This window comes from Coregonus clupeaformis, unplaced genomic scaffold (assembly GCF_020615455.1).
Source record: "Coregonus clupeaformis isolate EN_2021a unplaced genomic scaffold, ASM2061545v1 scaf0510, whole genome shotgun sequence".
Taxonomy (NCBI): domain Eukaryota; kingdom Metazoa; phylum Chordata; class Actinopteri; order Salmoniformes; family Salmonidae; genus Coregonus; species Coregonus clupeaformis.
In genome coordinates this window covers 80,398-100,000 of record NW_025533965.1, presented here as the reverse complement: position 1 = coordinate 100,000, position 19,603 = coordinate 80,398, and the positions used below count along the sequence as shown (strand labels likewise).

The window sequence follows — 19,603 nt, the reverse complement described above, 5'->3', positions numbered from 1 at the left end:
CACACACACACACACACACACACACACACACACACACACACACACACACACTCTACTGTACTCTACTCTACTCTACTCCTCTATACTCTACTCTACTCTACTCTACTCTACTCTACTCTACTCTACTCTAGTCTACTCTACTCTAGTCTAGTCTAGTCTACTCTACTCTACTCTACTATACTCTACTATACTCTACTCTACTCTACTCCTCTATATTCTACTCTACTCTACTCTACTATAGTCTACTCTACTCTACTCTACTCTACTCTACTCTACTCTACTCTACTCTACTCCTCTATATTCTACTCTACTCTACTCTACTCTAGTCTACTCTACTCTACTCTACTATACTCTACTCTACTCTACTCCTCTATACTCTACTCTACTCTACTCTACTCTACTCTACCTCTACTCATACTCTACTCTACTCTACTCTCTATATTCTACTCTACCTCTACTCTACTCTACTCTACTCTACCTCTACTCTACTCTACTCTACTCTACTCTCACTCTACTCTACTATACTCTACTCTACTCTCCATATTCTACTCTACTCTACTCTACTCTACTCTACTCTAGTCTACTCTACTCTACTCTACTCTACTCTACTCTACTCTACTCTACTCTACTCCCTCTATACTCTACTCTACTCTACTCTACTCACTCATATTCTACTCTACTCTACTCTACTCTACTCTCTACTCTACTCTACTCTACTCTACTCTACTCTACTCTACTCTACTCTACTCTACTCTACTCTACTCTACTCTACTATACTATACTCTACTCTACTCTACTCCTCTATATTCTACTCTACTCTACTCTACTCTACTCTACTCTAGTCTACTCTACTCTACTCTACTCTACTCTACTCTACTCTACTCTACTCATACTCTACTCTACTCTACTCCTCTATATTCTACTCTACTCTACTCTACTCTACTCTACTCTACTCTACCTACTCTACTCTACTCTACCTACTCTACTCTACCTCTACTCTACTCACTCTATATTCTCTACTCTACTCTACTCTACTCTACTCTACTCTACTCTACTCTAGTCTACTCTACTCTACTCTACTCATACTCTACTCCTCTATATTCTACTCTACTCTACTCTACCTCTACTCTACTCTATCTACTCTACTCTACTCTACTCTACTCTACTCTACTCTAGTCTACTCTACTCTACTCTACTATACTCTACTCTACTATACTCTACTCCTCTATATTCTACTCTACTCTACTCTACTCTACTCTACTCTACTCTACTCTACTCTACTCTACTCTACTCTACTCTAGTTTACTCTACTCTACTCTACTCTACTCTACTCTACTCTACTCTAGTCTACTCTACTCTACTCTACTCTACTCTACTCCTCTATATTCTACTCTACTCTACTCTACTCTACTCTACTCTACTCTACTCTACTCTACTCTACTCTACTCCTCTATATTCTACTCTACTCTACTCTACTCTAGTCTACTCTACTCTACTCTACTCTACTCTAGTCTACTCTACTCTACTCTACTCTACTCTACTCTACTCCTCTATATTCTACTCTACTCTACTCTACTCTACTCTACTCTACTCCTCTATACTCTACTCTACTCTACTCTACTCTACTCTACTCTACTCTACTCTGGTCTACTCTACTCTACTCTACTCTACTCTACTCTACTCCTCTATACTCTACTCTACTCTACTCTAGTCTACTCTACTCTACTCTAGTCTACTCTACTCTACTCTACTCTACTCCTCTATATTCTACTCTACTCTACTCTACTCTACTCTACTCTACTCTACTCTACTCTATTCTACTCTACTCCTCTATACTCTACTCTACTCTACTCTACTCTACTATACTCTACTCTACTCCTCTATACTCTACTCTACTCTACTCTACTCTACTCTACTCCTCTATACTCTACTCTACTCTACTCTACTCCTCTATACTCTACTCTACTCTACTCTATTCTACTCTACTCTACTCTACTCTACTCTACTCTACTCTACTCCTATATACTCTACTCTACTCTACTCCTCTATACTCTACTCTACTCTACTCTACTCTACTCCTCTATACTCTACTCTACTCCTCTATACTCTAATCTACTCTACTCTACTCTACTCTACTCTACTCTAGTCTACTCTACTCTACTCTACTCTAGTCTAGTCTAGTCTACTCTACTCTACTATACTCTACTCTACTCTACTCTACTCCTCTATATTCTACTCTACTCTACTCTACTCTACTCTACTCTAGTCTACTCTACTCTACTCTACTCTACTCTACACTACTCTACTCTACTCCTCTATATTCTACTCTACTCTACTCTACTCTACTCTACTCTACTCTACTCTACTCTACTCTACTCTACTCCTCTCTACTCTACTCTACTCTACTCTACTCTACTCTACTATACTCTACTCTACTCTACTCCTCTATATTCTACTCTACTCTACTCTAGTCTACTCTACTCTACTCTACTCTACTCTACTCTACTCTACTCTACTCTACTCTACTCTACTCTACTCTACTCTACTCTACTCTACTCTACTCTACTCTACTCTACTCTACTCTACTCTACTCTACTCTACTCTACTCTACTCCTCTATACTCTACTCTACTCTACTCTACTCCTCTATATTCTACTCTACTCTAGTCTACTCTACTCTACTCTACTCTACTCTACTCTACTCTACTCTACTCTACTCTAGTCTACTCTACTCTACTCTACTCTACTCTACTATACTCTACTCTACTCTACTCTACTCCTCTATATTCTACTCTACTCTACTCTACTCTACTCTAGTCTACTCTACTCTACTCTACTCTACTCTAGTCTACTCTACTCTACTCTACTCTACTATACTATACTCTACTCTACTCTACTCTACTCCTCTATATTCTACTCTACTCTCTACTCTACTCTACTCTAGTCTACTCTAGTCTACTCTACTATACTCTACTCTACTCCTCTATATTCTACTCTACTCTACTCTACTCTACTCTAGTCTACTATACTCTACTCTACTATACTCTACTCCTCTATATTCTACTCTACTCTACTCTACTCTAGTCTACTCTACTCTACTCTACTCTACTCTACTATACTCTAATCTACTCTACTCTACTCTACTATACTCTACTCTACTATACTCTACTCCTCTATATTCTACTCTACTCTACTCTACTCTACTCTACTCTACTCTACTCTCTACTCTACTCTACTCTACTCTACTCTACTCTACTCTAGTTTACTCTACTCTACTCTACTCTACTCTACTCTAGTCTACTCTACTCTACTCTACTCCTCTATATTCTACTCTACTCTACTCTACTCTACTCTACTCTACTCCTCTATATTCTACTCTACTCTACTCTACTCTACTCTACTCTATTCTACTCTACTCCTCTATACTCTACTCTACTCTACTCTACTCTACTATACTCTACTCTACTCCTCTATACTCTACTCTACTCTACTCTACTCTACTCTACTCTACTCCTCTATACTCTACTCTACTCTACTCTACTCCTCTATACTCTACTCTACTCTACTCTATTCTACTCTACTCTACTCTACTCTACTCTACTCTACTCTACTCTACTCTACTCCTATATACTCTACTCTACTCTACTCTACTCTACTCTACTCCTCTATACTCTACTCTACTCTACTCTACTCTACTCTACTCCTCTATACTCTACTCTACTCCTCTATACTCTAATCTACTCTACTCTACTCTACTCTACTCTAGTCTACTCTACTCTACTCTAGTCTAGTCTAGTCTACTCTACTCTACTATACTCTACTCTACTCTACTCTACTCCTCTATATTCTACTCTACTCTACTCTACTCTACTCTACTCTACTCTACTCTACTCTACTCTACTCTACTACTCTACACTACTCTACTCTACTCCTCTATATTCTACTCTACTCTACTCTACTCTACTCTACTCTACTCTACTCTACTCTACTCTACTCTACTCTACTCTACTCTACTCTACTCCTCTATACTCTACTCTACTCTACTCTACTCTACTCTACTCTACTATACTCTACTCTACTCTACTCCTCTATATTCTACTCTACTCTACTCTAGTCTACTCTACTCTACTCTACTCTACTCTACTCTACTCTACTATACTCTCTACTCTACTCTACTCCTCTATATTCTACTCTACTCTACTCTACTCTACTCTACTCTACTCTACTCTACTCTACTCTACTCCTCTATACTCTACTCTACTCTACTCTACTCTACTCTACTCTACTCTACTCTACTCTACTCTACTCTACTCTACTCTACTCTACTCTACTATACTCTACTCTACTCTACTCCTCTATATTCTACTCTACTCTACTCTACTCTACTCTACTCTAGTCTACTCTACTCTACTCTACTCTACTCTAGTCTACTCTACTCTACTCTACTCTACTCTACTATACTATACTCTACTCTACTCTACTCCTCTATATTCTACTCTACTCTACTCTACTCTACTCTACTCTAGTCTACTCTAGTCTACTCTACTATACTCTACTCTACTCCTCTATATTCTACTCTACTCTACTCTACTCTACTCTAGTCTACTATACTCTACTCTACTATACTCTACTCCTCTATATTCTACTCTACTCTACTCTACTCTACTCTACTCTACTCTACTCTACTCTACTCTACTCTACTCTACTCTACTATACTATACTCTAATCTACTCTACTCTACTACTATACTCTACTCTACTATACTCTACTCCTCTATATTCTACTCTACTCTACTCTACTCTACTCTACTCTACTCTACTCTAGTCTACTCTACTCTACTCTACTCTACTCTACTCTACTCTACTCTAGTTTACTCTACTATACTCTACTCTACTCTAGTCTACTCTACTCTACTCTACTCCTCTATATTCTACTCTACTCTACTCTACTCTACTCTAGTCTACTCTACTCTACTCTACTCTACTCTACTCTACTCTATCTACTCCTCTATATTCTACTCTACTCTACTCTACTCTAGTCTACTCTACTCTACTCTACTCTAGTCTACTCTACTCTACTCTACTCTACTCTACTCTACTCTACTCTACTCTACCTACTCTACTCTATCTCTCTACTCTACTCTACTCTACTCTACACTCTACTCTACTTCTACTCTACTCTACTCTACTCTACTCCTCTATACTCTACTCTACTCTACTCTAGTCTACTCTACTCTACTCTACTCTACTCTACTCTACTCCTCTATATTCTACTCTACTCTACTCTACTCTAGTCTACTCTACTCTACTCTACTCTACTCTACTCCTCTATATTCTACTCTACTCTACTCTACTCTACTCCTCTATACTCTACTCTGCTCTACTCTCTCTACTCTACTCTACTCTACTCTACTCTACTCTACTCTACTCTACTCTACTCTACTCTACTACTCTACTCTACTCTACTCTACTCTACTCTACTCTACTATACTCTACTCTGCTCTACTCTGCTCTACTCTCTACTCTACTCTACTCTACTCTACTCCTCTATACTCTACTCTACTCTACTCTACTCTACTCTACTCTAGTCTAGTCTACTCTAGTCTAGTCTACTCTACTCTCTACTCTACTCTACTCTACTCTAGTCTACTCTACTCTACTCTACTCCTCTATACTCTACTCTACTCTACTCTACTCTACTCCTCTATACTCTACTCTGCTCTACTCTCTCTACTCTACTCTACTCTACTCCTCTATACTCTACTCTGCTCTACTCTCTCTACTCTACTCTAGTCTACTCTACTCTACTCTACTCTACTCTACTCTATATTCTACTCCTCTATACTCTATTCTACTCTACTCCTCTCTCCTCTCCTCTCCTCTCCTCTCCTCTCCTCTCCTCTCCTCTCCTCTCCTCTCCTCTCCTCTCCTCTCCTCTCCTCTCCTCTCCTCTCCTCTCCTCTACTCTACTCTCCTCTACTCTACTCTAATCTACTCTACTCTACTCTACTCTACTCTAACCCCCTGTCTCTAACCCTACAGGTCAACAGTAGTCTAGATGAAGGCTGTAGTCAGTACTCCTGTGGTGTCAACAGTAAAGGAGATCTGGTTCTCCAGACCAGAGTGACCACCTGCCCTCCTCTCGACCGCCAAATCTGTCTGGACCAGGGGGTATGGCTACAGCACAAACAAATCCCCAACCTTATAACCACAACACATCCGCAATATAACACAACCATTAACCGTAATCACAACCTTATAACCACAACACAACCACAATATAACACAACCATTAACTGTCATCACAACCTTATAACCAAAACACAACCACAATATAACACAACCATTAACTGTCATCACAACCTTATAACCAAAACACAACCACAATATAACACAACCATTAACTGTCATCACAACCTTATACCCAAAACACAACCACAATATAACACAACCACCTACATCCAACCAGTACCACATCATTACACAATACAACACAATATCACAACACCTACATCCAACACTAACCCTCAATACAACATTACAACCACAACACTACCACATCATTACACATTACAACACAACATACACTACATGTCCAAAGGTATGTGGACAACCCTTCAAATTAGTGGATTCGGCTATTTCAGCCACACCCGTTGCTTACAGGTGTATAACATCAAGCACACAGCCATGCAGTCTCCATAGACAAACATTGGCAGTAAAATGGCCTTACTGAAGAGCTCAGTGACTTTCAACGTGGCACCGTCATAGGATGCCACCTTTCCAACAAGTCAATTCGTCTGATTTCTGCCATGTTAGAGCTGCCCCGGTCAACTGTAAGTGCGGTTATTGTGAAGCAGAAACGTCTAGGAACAACAACGGCTCAGCCGCGAAGTGGTAGGCCACACAAGCTCACAGAACGGGACCGCCGAGTGCTGAAGCGCGTAGGGCGTAAAAATCGTCTGTCCTCGATTGCAACACTCACTACCGAGTTCCAAACTGCCTCTGGAAGCAACGTCAGCACAATAACTGTTCGTTGGGAGCTTCATGAAATGGGTTTCCATGGCCGAGCAGCCGCACACAAGCCTAAGATCACAATGCGAAATGCCAGGCGTCGGCTGGAGTGGTATAAAGCTCACCGCCATTGGACTCTGGAGCAGTGGAAACGCGTTCCCTGGAGTAATTAATCACGCTTCACCATCTGGCAGTCCGACGGACGAATCTGGGTTTGGCGGATGTCAGGAGAACGCTACCTGTCCCAATGCATAATGCCAACTGTAAAGTTTGGTGGAGGAGGAATAATGGTCTGGGGATGTTTTTCATGGTTCGGGCTAGGCCCCTTAGTTCCAGTGAAGGGAAATCTTAACACTACAGCATAAAATGACATTCTAGACAATTCCTTGCTTCCAACTTAATGGGAACAGTTTGGGGAAGGCCCTTTCCTGTTTCAGCATGACAATGCCCCCATGCACAAAGTGAGGTCCATACAGAAATGGTTTGTCGAGATCGGTGTGGAAGAACTTGACTGACCTGCACAGAGCCCTGACCTCAACCCCATCAAACACTTTTGGGATAAATTACAACACCGACTGCGAGCCAGGCCTAATCGCCCAACATCAGTGCCCGACCTCACTAATGCTCTTGATGCTGAATGGAAGCAAGTCCCCGCAGCAATGTTCCAACATCTAGTGGAAAGCCTTCCCAGAAGAGTGGAGGCTGTTATAGCAGCAAAGGGGGGACCAACTCCATATTAATGCCCATGATTTTGGAATGAGATGTTCGACGAGCAGGTGTCCACATGTAGTGTATCTCTATCATCTGTCTCTGTTGTGTTTTATATGATATGATATGATATGATATATATGATATGTCTCTGTTGTGTTTTATATGATATGATATATATGATATGTCTCTGTTGTGTTTTATATGATATGATATATATGATATGTCTCTGTTGTATTTTATATGATATGATATATATGATATGTCTCTGTTGTGTTTTATATGACATCAAATCAAATCAAATCAAATCAAATTGTATTGGTCACATGCGCCGAATACAACAGGTGCAGACATTACAGTGAAATGCTTACTTACAGCCCTTAACCAACAGTGCATTTATTTTAAACAAAAAAGTAAGAATAAAACAACAACAAAAAAAGTGTTGCGAAAAAAAAAAATACAAAAAAATAAAAGAGCAGAAGTAAAATAAAGTGACAGTAGGGAGGCTATATATACAGGGGGGTACCGTTGCAGAGTCAATGTGCGGGGGCACCGGCTAGTTGAGGTAGTTGAGGTAATATGTACATGTGGGTAGAGTTAAAGTGACTATGCATAAATATTTAACAGAGTAGCAGCAGCGTAAAAAGGATGGGGTGGGGGGGCAGTGCAAATAGTCTGGGTAGCCATGATTAGCTGTTCAGGAGTCTTATGGCTTGGGGGTAGAAGCTGTTGAGAAGTCTTTTGGACCTAGACTTGGCACTCCGGTACCGCTTGCCGTGCGGTAGCAGAGAGAACAGTCTATGACTAGGGTGGCTGGAGTCTTTGACAATTTTGAGGGCCTTCCTCTGACACCGCCTGGTATAGAGGTCCTGGATGGCAGGAAGCTTTGCCCCAGTGATGTACTGGGCCGTACGCACTACCCTCTGTAGTGCCTTGCGGTCAGAGGCCAAGCAGTTGCCATACCAGGCGGTGATGCAACCAGTCAGGATGCTCTCGATGGTGCAGCTGTAGAATTTTTTTGAGGATCTGAGGACCCATGCCAAATCTTTTTAGTCTCCTGAGGGGGAATAGGCTTTGTCGTGCCCTCTTCACGACTGTCTTGGTGTGTTTGGACCATGATAGTTCGTTGGTGATGTGGACACCTAGGAACTTGAAGCTCTCAACCTGTTCCACTACAGCCCCGTCGATGAGAATGGGGGCGTGCTCAGTCCTCTTTTTTTCCTGTAGTCCACAATCATCTCCTTTGTCTTGGTCACGTTGAGGGGAGAGGTTGTTGTCCTGGCACCACACGGCCAGATCTCTGACCTCCTCCCTATAGGCTGTCTCATCGTTGTCGGTGATCAGGCCTACCACTGTTGTGTCGTCGGCAAACTTAATGATGGTGTTGGAGTCGTGCCTGGCCATGCAGTCATGGGTGAACAGAGAGTACAGGAGGGGACTGAGCACGCACCCCCTGAGGGGCCCCCCGTGTTGAGGATCAGTGTGGCAGATGTGTTGTTACCTACCCTTACCACCTGGGGGCGGCCCGTCAGGAAGTCCAGGATCCAGTTGCAGAGGGAGGTGTTTAGTCCCAGGATCCTTAGCTTAGTGATGAGCTTAGAGGGCACTGTGGTGTTGAATGCTGAGCTGTAGTCAATGAATAGCATTCTCACGTAGGTGTTCCTCTTGTCCAGGTGGGAAAGGGCAGTGTGGAGTGCGATAGAGATTGCATCATCTGTGGATCTGTTGGGGCGGTATGCAAATTGGAGTGGGTCTAGGGTTTCTGGGATTATGCTGTTGATGTGAGCCATGACCAGTCTTTCAAAGCACTTCATGGCTACAGACGTCAGTGCTACGGGTCGGTAGTCATTTAGGCAGGTTATCTTAGAGTTCTTGGGCACGGGGACTATGGTGGTCTGCTTGAAACATGTTGGTATTACAGACTCAGTCAGGGACATGTTGAAAATGTCAGTGAAGACACTTGCCAGTTGGTCAGCACATGCTCGGAGTACACGTCCTGGTAATCCGTCTGGCCCTGCGGCCTTGTGAATGTTGACCTGCTTAAAAGTCTTACTCACATCGGCTACGGAGAGCGTGATCACATAGTCATCCGGAACAGCTGGTGCTCTCATGCATGCTTCAGTGTTGCTCGCCTCGAAGCGAGCATAGAAGTGGTTTAGCTCATCTGGTAGGCTTGTGTCACTGGGCAGCTCGCTGCTGTGCTTCCCTTTGTAGTCTGTAATAGTTTTCAAGCCCTGCCACATCCGACGAGCGTCAGAGCCAGTGTAGTATGATTCAATCTTAGACCTGTATTGACTCTTTGCCTGTTTGATGGTTCGTCGGAGGTCATAGCGGGATTTCTTATAAGCGTCCGGGTTAGAGTCCCGTTCCTTGAAAGCGGCAGCTCTACCCTTTAGCTCAGTGCGGATGTTTCCTGTAATCCATGGCTTCTGGTTGGGGTATGTACGTGATATATATGATATGTCTCTGTTGTGTTTTATATGATATGATATATATATATGATATGTCTCTGTTGTGTTTTATATGATATGATATATATCATATGTCTCTGTTGTGTTTTATATGATATGATATATATATATATATGATATGTCTCTGTTGTGTTTTTTATGATATGATATATATGATATGTCTCTGTTGTGTTTTATATGATATGATATATATGATATGTCTCTGTTGTGTTTTATATGACATGATATATATGATATGTCTCTGTTGTGTTTTATATGATATAATATATATGATATGTCTAACCGTCTCTGTGTTCAGGGGAAGATCAAGCAAATAGGAACCAGCTGCTGTGAGATGTGTGAGTATCATCTACAGGGTGTTTGTGTCCATACCTTGTGTTTGTGTCCGTACCTTGTGTGTGTACTGAGTGTGTGTGTGTGTGTTTGTGTGTGTGTGTCCGTACTGTGTCTATACTGTGTCTGTACTGTGTGTGTGTGTGTGTCTGTACTGTGTGTGTGTGTGTGTGTGTGTGTGTGTGTGTGTCTGTACTGTGTGTGTCTGTACTGTGTGTCTGTGTCTGTATGTACTGCGTGTGTGTGTGTCTGTACTGTCTGTGTTTGTGTGTGTGTGTGTGTGTGTGTGTGTCTGTACTGCGTGTGTGTGTCTGTACTGTGTGTCTGTGTGTGTGTGTCTGTACTGAGTGTGTGTGTCTGTCTGTAGGTACAGAGCCAGAGTGTAGGAAGACAGTGGGAACACTCAACTACATCAAAGTGGACGACTGTCAGTCACAACAGCAGATAGAACTGCACTACTGTGAGGTGAGAAAACTATTTACACCCCAGAATTCTGGGCAACCAATCAGAACGCTTCTATGGAGTTTTCATTGAAAAAATCTATATTTTTTTAAATGGCTAAATAATTTAACTGTGCATCAGGGGTATCTACTTGCAACTTTGATGCCTGACATATTGAGACTGTTGAAGTGTTTTTCAAATCCAAAATGATGCTGTTGCATTGTTTGCTAGCTAGCTGGTTAGCTAGCTCTCATTGAAAACGTTGCTAACGCTAGCTAGCTAACCATAGTTAACATGACTAATGTTTCCAAATGTTTATTTTTTTTAAATATTTTTTTTATTTCACCTTTATTTAACCAGTTAAGCCAGTTGAGAACACGTTCTCATTTACAACTGCGACCTGGCCAAGATAAAGCAAAGCAGTGCGATAAAAACAACAACACAGAGTTACATATGGGGTAAAACAAAACATAAAGTCAAAAATACAACAAAATATATATACAGTGTGTGCAAATGTAGCAAGTTATGGAGGTAAGGCAATAAATAGGCTATAGTGCAAATAATTACAATTAGTATTAACACTGGAATGATAGATGTGCAAGAGATGATGTGCAAATAGAGATACTGGGGTACAAATGAGCAAAATAAATAACAATATAGGGATGAGGTAGTTGGGCGGGCTAATTTCTGATGGGCTGTGTACAGGTGCAGTGATCTGTAAGGTGCTCTGACAACTGATGCTTAAAGTTAGTGAGGGAGATAAGTGTCTCCAGCTTCAGATATTTTTGCAATTTGTTCCAGTCATTGGCAGCAGAGAACTGGAAGGAATGGTGGCCAAAGGAGGTGTTGGCTTTGGGGATGACCAGTGAGATATACCTGCTGGAGCGCAGACTACGGGTGGGTGTTGCTATGGTGACCAATGAGCTAAGATAAGGCGGGGATTTGCCTAGTAGTGATTTATAGATGGCCTGGAGCCAGTGGGTTTGGCGACGAATATGTAGTGAGGACCAGCCAACAAGAGCGTACAGGTTACAGTGGTGGGTAGTATATGGGGCTTTGGAGACAAAACGGATGGCACTGTGATAGACTACATCCAATTTGCTGAGGAGAGTGTTGGAGGCTATTATGTAAATGACATCGCCGAAGTCAAGGATCGGTAGGATAGTCCGTTTTACGAGGGCATGTTTGGCAGCATGAGTGAAGGAGGCTTTGTTGCGAAATAGGAAGCCGATTCTAGATTTAACTTTGGATTGGAGATTCTTAATGTGAGTCTGGAACGAGAGTTTACAGTCTAACCAGACACCTAGGTATTTGTAGTTGTCCACATACTCTAGGTCAGACCCGTCGAGAGTAGTGATTCTAGTCGGGTGGGCGGGTGCCAGCAGCATTCGATTGAAGAGCATGCATTTAGTTTTACTAGTGTTTAAGAACAGTTGGAGGCTACTGAAGGAGTGTTGTATGGCATTGAAGCTCGTTTGGAGGTTTGTTAACACAGTGTCCAATGAAGGGCCAGATGTATACAAAATGGTGTCGTCTGCATAGAGGTGGATCTGAGAGTCACCAGCAGCAAGAGCGACATCATTGATATACACAGAGAAAAGAGTCGGCCCAAGAATTGAACCCTGTGGCACCCCCATAGAGACTGCCATGACTCCTGAGTGGCGCAGTGGAAAGGATTGTCCACACATACTGAGCAGCTCATTTACATTTACATCATTTAGTAGATGCTCTTATCCAGAGTGACTTACAAATCGGTGCATTCAACTTATGATAGCCAGTGGGACAACCACTTTTTTTGTTGTTTTCATGGGGGGGTGGGGGATGGGGGGGTAGAAGGATTACTTTTATACTATTCCAGGTATTCCTTAAAGAGGTAGGGTTTCAAGTGTCTCCGGAAGGTGGTCAGTGACTCCGCTGTCCTGGCATCGTGGGGGAGCTTGTTCCACCATTGGGGTGCCAGAGCAGCGAACAGCTTTGACTGGGTTGAGCGGGAACTGTGCTTCCGTAGAGGTAGGTGGGCTAGCAGGCCAGAGGTGGATGAACGTAGTGCCCTTGTTTGGGTGTAGGGTCTGATCAGAGCCTGGAGGTAAGGAGGTGCCGTTCCCCTCACAGCTCCGTAGGCAAGCACCATGGTCTTGTAGTATATGCGAGCCTCAACTGGAAGCCAGTGGAGTGTGCGGAGGAGCGGGGTGACATGAGAGAACTTGGGAAGGTTGAACACCAGACGGGCTGCAGCGTTCTGGATAAGTTGTAGGGGTTTAATGGCAAAGGCAGGGAGCCCAGACAACAGCAAGTTGCAGTAATCCAGACGGGAGATGACAAGTGCCTGGATTAGGACCTGTGCCTCTTTCTGTGTAAGGTAGGGTAGTACTCTGCAAATGTTGTAGAGCATGAACCTGCAGGATTGGGTCACATCTTTGATGTTAGCGGAGAACGACAGGGTGTTGTCCAGGGTCACGCCAAGGTTCTTTGCACTCTGGGAGGAGGACACAATGGAGTTGTCAACTGTGATGGCGAGATCATGGAGCGGGCAGTCCTTCCCCGGGAGGAAGAGCAGCTTCGTCTTGCCGAGGTTCAGCTTGAGGTGGTGATCCGACATCCACACTGATATGTCTGCCAGACATCCAGAGATGTGATTCGCTACCTGGTTATCAGAAGGGGGAAAGGAGAAGATTAGTTGTGTGTCATCTGCGTAGCAATGATAGGAGAGGCCATGTGAGGATATGACAGAGCCAAGTGACTTGGTGTATAGCGAGAATAGGAGATGGCCTAGAACTGAGCCCTGGGGGACACCAGTGGTGAGAGCACGTGGTGCGGAGACAGATTCTCGCCACGCCACTTGGTAGGAGCGACCGGTGGAGAGGAGGATCTGCTGGTTCACAGTATCAAAGGCAGCGGATAGGTCTAGAAGGATAAGAGCAGAGGAGAGAGAGTTAGCTTTAGCTGTGCGGAGAGCCTCCTTGACACAGAGAAGAGCAGTCTCAGTTGAATGACAAGTCTTGAAGCCTGACTGGTTTGGATCAAGAAGGTCATTCTGAGAGAGATAGCAGGAGAGTTGGCTAGAGACGGCACGCTCAAGAGTTTTGGAGAGAAAAGAAAGAAGGGATACTGGTCTGTAGTTGTTGACATAGGAGTGATCGAGTGTAGGTTCTTTGAGGAGGGGTGCAATTCTCGCTCTCTTGAAGACGGAAGGGACATGGCCAGTGGTCAAGGATGAGTTGATGAGCGAGGTGAGGTAAGGGAGAAGGTCTCCGGAGATTGTCTGGAGAAGAGAGGAGGGGATAGGGTCAAGCGGGCAGGTTTTCGGGCAGCCGGCCGTCACAAGTCGCAATATTTCATCTGGAGAGAGAGGGGAGAAAGAAGTCAAAGCATAGGGTAGGGCAGTGTGAGCAGGACCAGTGGTGTCATTTGACTTAATAAATGAGGATCGGATGTCATCAACCTTCTTTTCAAAATGGTTGACAAAGTCATCCACAGAGAGGGAGGAGGGAGGGGGAGGAGGAGGAGGATTCAGCAGGGAGGAGAAGGTGGCAAAGAGCTTCCTAGGGTTAGAGGCAGAGGCTTGACATTTAGAGTGGTAGAAAGTGGCTTTAGCAGCGGAAACAGAGGAAGAGAATGTAGAGAGGAGGGAGTGAAAAGATGACAGGTCCGCAGGGAGTCTAGTTTTCCTCCATTTCCGCTCGGCGCCCTCTTCTGTGAGCTCGCAATGAGTCGTCAAGCCACAGAGCAGGAGGGGAGGACCGAGCCGGCCGGGAGGATAGGGGACATAGAGAGTCAAAAGATGCAGAAAGAGAGGAGTGTTGAGGAGACAGAACCAGGAGATCGGAGGGAGAAGGATTTAGCAGAGGGAAGAGATGATAGGATGGAAGAGGAGAGAGTAGCGGGAGAGAGAGAGCGAAGGTTACGACGGCACATTACATCTGAGTAGGGGCAGAGTGAGTAGTGTTGGAGGAGAGCGAGAGAGAAAAGGATACAAAGTAGTGGTCGGAGACTTGGAGGAGAGCCACGCGGTGTGAAGCGTTTGTATGGCCTGTGCAGAGAGGAGAGAACAGGGATAGACATACACATAGTTGACAGGCTACAGAAAAGGCTACAATAATGCAAAAGAGATCGGAATGAAATTAACTAAACATCTGGGAAAGTGAGAGAGCGGGGCCTCCCTCGCTTACGTTTCACTGAAACACTCAAAAAGAACTCTCCAACTTCCACTTTAGAAATTATAATTGTTGTAAACTACAGCGGTTCAATGTTTTCTAGGAACAGACTCCAACTTAGTTTATTCAGCTAGCTAACTTGGTACAGTATTCCTCCGTGAAAACCGCCCAGGGCACCGAATCCTATGATGCCATAGCCAACTAGCATACCAGCCTCCAATAATACGGTTTAGCACCAATACTCGGTTACAACAAACCACCAACAGTGTGTTAACACGCCAAACAGATCATTCGTGTCCGTGTCTAACGTTGTGTAAAGTTTTGGGTTAGTTTTGACAGTTTGAGTGAGTACATTGTCAACTTATTCAGCCAGTTAGTTAGCTAGCTAGAATAGTTAGCATACTAGCTAGCCATTGCTCTCTGCCAACGAACCAACCCCTCCTCCCACGGCACAAAACACACAGCGAGAGCCAAGCTAACGTTAACTAGTCACCCATGTCACGAATTCCCCTTGAACGACTCTGGTTACCAGTATGTAAAAACAAAATAAAAACAAAACAAACAGAAGCATGCTATATGGCAGACCAATGCAAACTCATCTCTCGGTATGTCCAGCCCTTCCATTATCTCAGCCAATCATGGCTAGTGGGAAGGTTCCTGTATTTTTCTGTGGCTAAACCAACTTGGCTCATAATTTTTTTTATTTTTTTTTATTTTCCGATGGCATACAAGTTTGTTATTAAGACACATGAAAGTTCACATGTTCCAGAAGGAATTTCTGCCCCAAAACGCATTTTGATAAAAATAATTTTTTTAAACGTTCAAATGCCTCTCCTGTGAAGTAGTGATGTGCGACATATGCCTAGCTTCTTGAAACGGGTCACATTTGTTAGCTCCAAAAGTGGTAAGTAGCTTTGACCATAAAAATATAATTTGTATGGCTTTGACTGCATGAGATCCACCCAGTGATTAGACACACTACAAACTTAATTTGACCGTTCAACACAACATACATTATGCTCCTGATCAGCAATGGGTGTCTATGTTTCATTTCATTGTGTATTAAAAGCACAGTTTGAGATCCTTATGAGGGGTTTTCTCCAAATTGGGCTTCCAGGGAAAATGTTGACCGAGGTTGCAACAGTAACGAAAGGGGGTGGGACTTATTGAAGAGTCAATAACCATGTAGCAACCAAAAAAGTGTTAAACAAATTGAAATACACTACCGTTCAAAAGTTTGGGGTCACCTTGCTGACCTTTTAGGCAGAGTTTCAAAGAAAAAGCCATATCTCAGACTGGCCAATAAAAAGAAAAGATTAAGATGGGCAGTCTGAGATATGGCTTTTTCTTTGCAACTCTGCCTAGAAGGTCAGCATTCCGGAGTCGCCTCTTCACTGTTGACATTGACACTGGTGTTTTGCGGGTACAATTTAATGAAGCTGCCAGTTGAGGACCTGTGAGGCGCCTGTTTCTCAAACTAGACACTCTAATGTATTTGTCCTCTTGCTCAGTTGTGCACCGGGGCCTCCCACTCCTCTTTCTATTCTGGTTAGAGCCAGTTTGCGCTGTTCTGTGAAGGGAGTACTACACAGCGTTGTACGAGATCTTCAGTTTCTTGGCAATGTCTCGCATGGAATAGCCTTCATTTCTCAGAACAAGAATAGACAGAAGAAAGTGATTTGTTTCTGGCCATTTTGAGCCTGTAATTGAACCCACAATTGCTGATGCTCCAGATACTCAGTACGGTAGTGTGTATTTTATATTTGAGATTCTTCAAATAGCCACCCTTTGCCTTGATGACAGCTTTGCACACTCTTGGCATTCTCTCAACCAGCTTCACCTGGAATGCTTTTCCAACAGTCTAGAAGGAGTTCCCATATATGCTGAGCACTTGTTGGCTGCTTTTCCTTCACTCTGCGGTCCGACTCATCCCAAACCATCTCTATTTGGTTGAGGTCGGGGGATTGTGGAGGCCAGGTCATCTGATGCAGCACTCCATCACTCTCCTTCTTGGTAAAATAGCCCTTACAGATTATGGAGGTGTGTTGGGTCTTTATCCTGTTGAATAAAAAATGATAGTCCCACTAAGCCCAAACAGATGGGATGGCGTATTGCTGCAGAATGCTGTGGTAGCCATTCTGGTTAAATAATTTACAGACAGTCTCACCAGCAAAGCACCCCCACACCATAACACCTCCTCCTCCATGCTTTATGGTGGGAGATATACATGCGGCGATAATCCGTTCACCCTCACCATGTCTCACAAAGACAAGGCGGAAGGAACCAAAAATCTCAAATTTGGATTCCAGACCAAAGGACACATTTCCACTGGTCTAGTGTCCATTGCTCGAGTTTCTTGGCCCAAGCAAGTCTCTTCTTATTATTGGTGTCCTTTAGTAGTGGTTTCTTTGCAGCAATTTGACCATGAAGGCCTGATTCGCACAGTCTCCTCTGAACAGTTGATGTTGAGATGTGTCTGTTACTTGAACTCTGTGAAGCATTTATTTGGGCTGCGATTTTTGAGGCTGGTAACTCTAATGAACTTATCCTCTGCAGCAGAGGTAATTCCATTCCTGTGGTGGTCCTCATGAGAGCCAGTTTCATCATAGCGCTTGATGGTTTTTGCCACTGCACTTGAAGAAACTTTCAAAGTTCTAGAAATGTTCCGTAATGACTGACCTTCATGTGTTAAAGTAATGATGGACTGTCTTTTCTCTTTGCTTATTTGAGCTGTTCTTGCCATAATATGGACTTGGTCTTTTACCAAATAGGGCTATCCCCCCACCCCCCACCTTGTCACAACACAATTGATTGCCTCAAACGCATTATGAAGGAAAGACATTCCACAAATTAACTTTTAAGAAGGCACACCTGTTAATTGAAATGCATTCCAGAGGACTACCTAATGAAGCTGGTTGAGAGAATGCCAAGAGTGTGCAAAGCTGCCATCAAGGCTAAGGTTGGCTATTTGAAGAATCTCAAATCTCAAATATATTTTGATTTGTTCAGCACTTATTTGGTTACTACATGATTCCATATGTGTTATTTCATAGTTTTGATGTCTTCAATATAGTTTTGTCTTATTCTACAATGTAGAAAATAGTAAAAATAAAGAAAAACCCTTGAATGAGTAGGTGTTCTAAAACGTTTGACCGGTATTTGTTGAAGAGGGTGGGGCTCAAGCTGCATCCCTGTCTCACCCCATGGCCCTGAGGAAAGAAATCTGTGTGTTTATTGCCAATTTTAACTGCACACTTGTTGTTTGTGTACAATGATTTTATAATGTTTTTCCCCCAACAACTCTCTCTCTCTCTCTCTCTCTCTCAGGGGAAGTGTCGTAGTAAGAGTGTGTATTCCCTGGAGACTAACGCTGTGGAGAGGGAGTGTGTGTGTTGTGCTGCCGTGGCGACAGAGCCTCTGAGTGTTCCGCTGCTGTGTTCTAATGGAACCCTGACGCATCACAACGTTCTGTCTGTCACCGCCTGTGACTGTCTGGCCCAGAACTGCACCTAGAGAGAGAATTGAATGAAATTGAGAGAGAAAGTGTGTGTGTGTGTGTGTGTGTGTGTGTGTGAGTGTGTGTGCGCACCCTGATAAACATGTACTCAAATAAACCTAATAAACAATATGAACATTCTCAATATTGGTCTGTCTGTCTTTCCTTTCATTTGTGTGTCTGTCTGTCTGTCTGTCTGTCTGTCTGTCTGTCTGTCTGTCTGTCTGTCTGTCTGTCTGTCGTGGAAATGTGTCCTTTGGTCTGATGAGTCCAAATTGGAGATTTTTGATTCCAACCGCCTTGTCTTTGTGATACATGATGTGGGTGAACGGATTATCTCTGCATGTATATTTCCCACCGTAAAGCATGGAGGAGGAGGTGTTATGGTGTGGGGGTGCTTTGCTGGTGACACTGTCTGTGATTTATTTAGAATTCAAGGCACACTTAACCAGTATGGCTACCACAGCATTCTGCAGCGATACGCCATCCCATCTGGTTTGGGCTTAGTGGGACTATCATTTGTTTTTCAACAAGATAATGACCCAACACACCTCCAGGCTGTGTAAGAGCTATTTGACCAAGAAGGAGAGTGATGGAGTGCTGCATCAGATGACCTGGCCTCCACAATCCCCCGACCTCAACCAAATTGAGATGGTTTGGGATGAGTCGGACCGCAGAGTGAAGGAAAAGCAGCCAACAAGTGCTCAGCATACGTGGGAACTCCTTCAAGACAGTTGGAAAAGCATTCCAGGTGAAGCTGGTTGAGAGAATGCCAAGAGTGTGCAAAGCTGTCATCAAGGCAAAGGGTGGCTACTTTGAAGAATCTCAAATATAAAATGTATTTTGATTTGTTTAACACTTTTTTGGTTACTACATGATTCCATATGTGTTATTTCATAGTTTTGATGTCTTCACTGTTATTCTACAATGTAGAAAATAGTAAAAAGAAAAGAAAAACCCTTGAATGAGTAGGTGTTCTAAAATGTTTGAC

General features: G+C 43.3%; 1 protein-coding gene across 1 annotated transcript in view; it reads left to right on the top strand.

Moving 5' to 3' along the window:
- vwf (von Willebrand factor) overlaps positions 1–18,757 on the top strand; it is a 144,478-nt gene extending 125,721 nt beyond the window's left edge. Inside the window, exons 51-54 of the mRNA XM_045215775.1 lie at positions 6,041–6,169; positions 10,487–10,526; positions 10,889–10,986; positions 18,444–18,757. Of these exons, the coding sequence (XP_045071710.1) occupies positions 6,041–6,169; positions 10,487–10,526; positions 10,889–10,986; positions 18,444–18,629 (453 nt within the window). The 3' untranslated portion in view covers positions 18,630–18,757. The remainder of the gene's footprint in view (positions 1–6,040; positions 6,170–10,486; positions 10,527–10,888; positions 10,987–18,443) is intronic.
- The last annotated feature ends 846 nt before the right edge of the window (positions 18,758–19,603 follow it).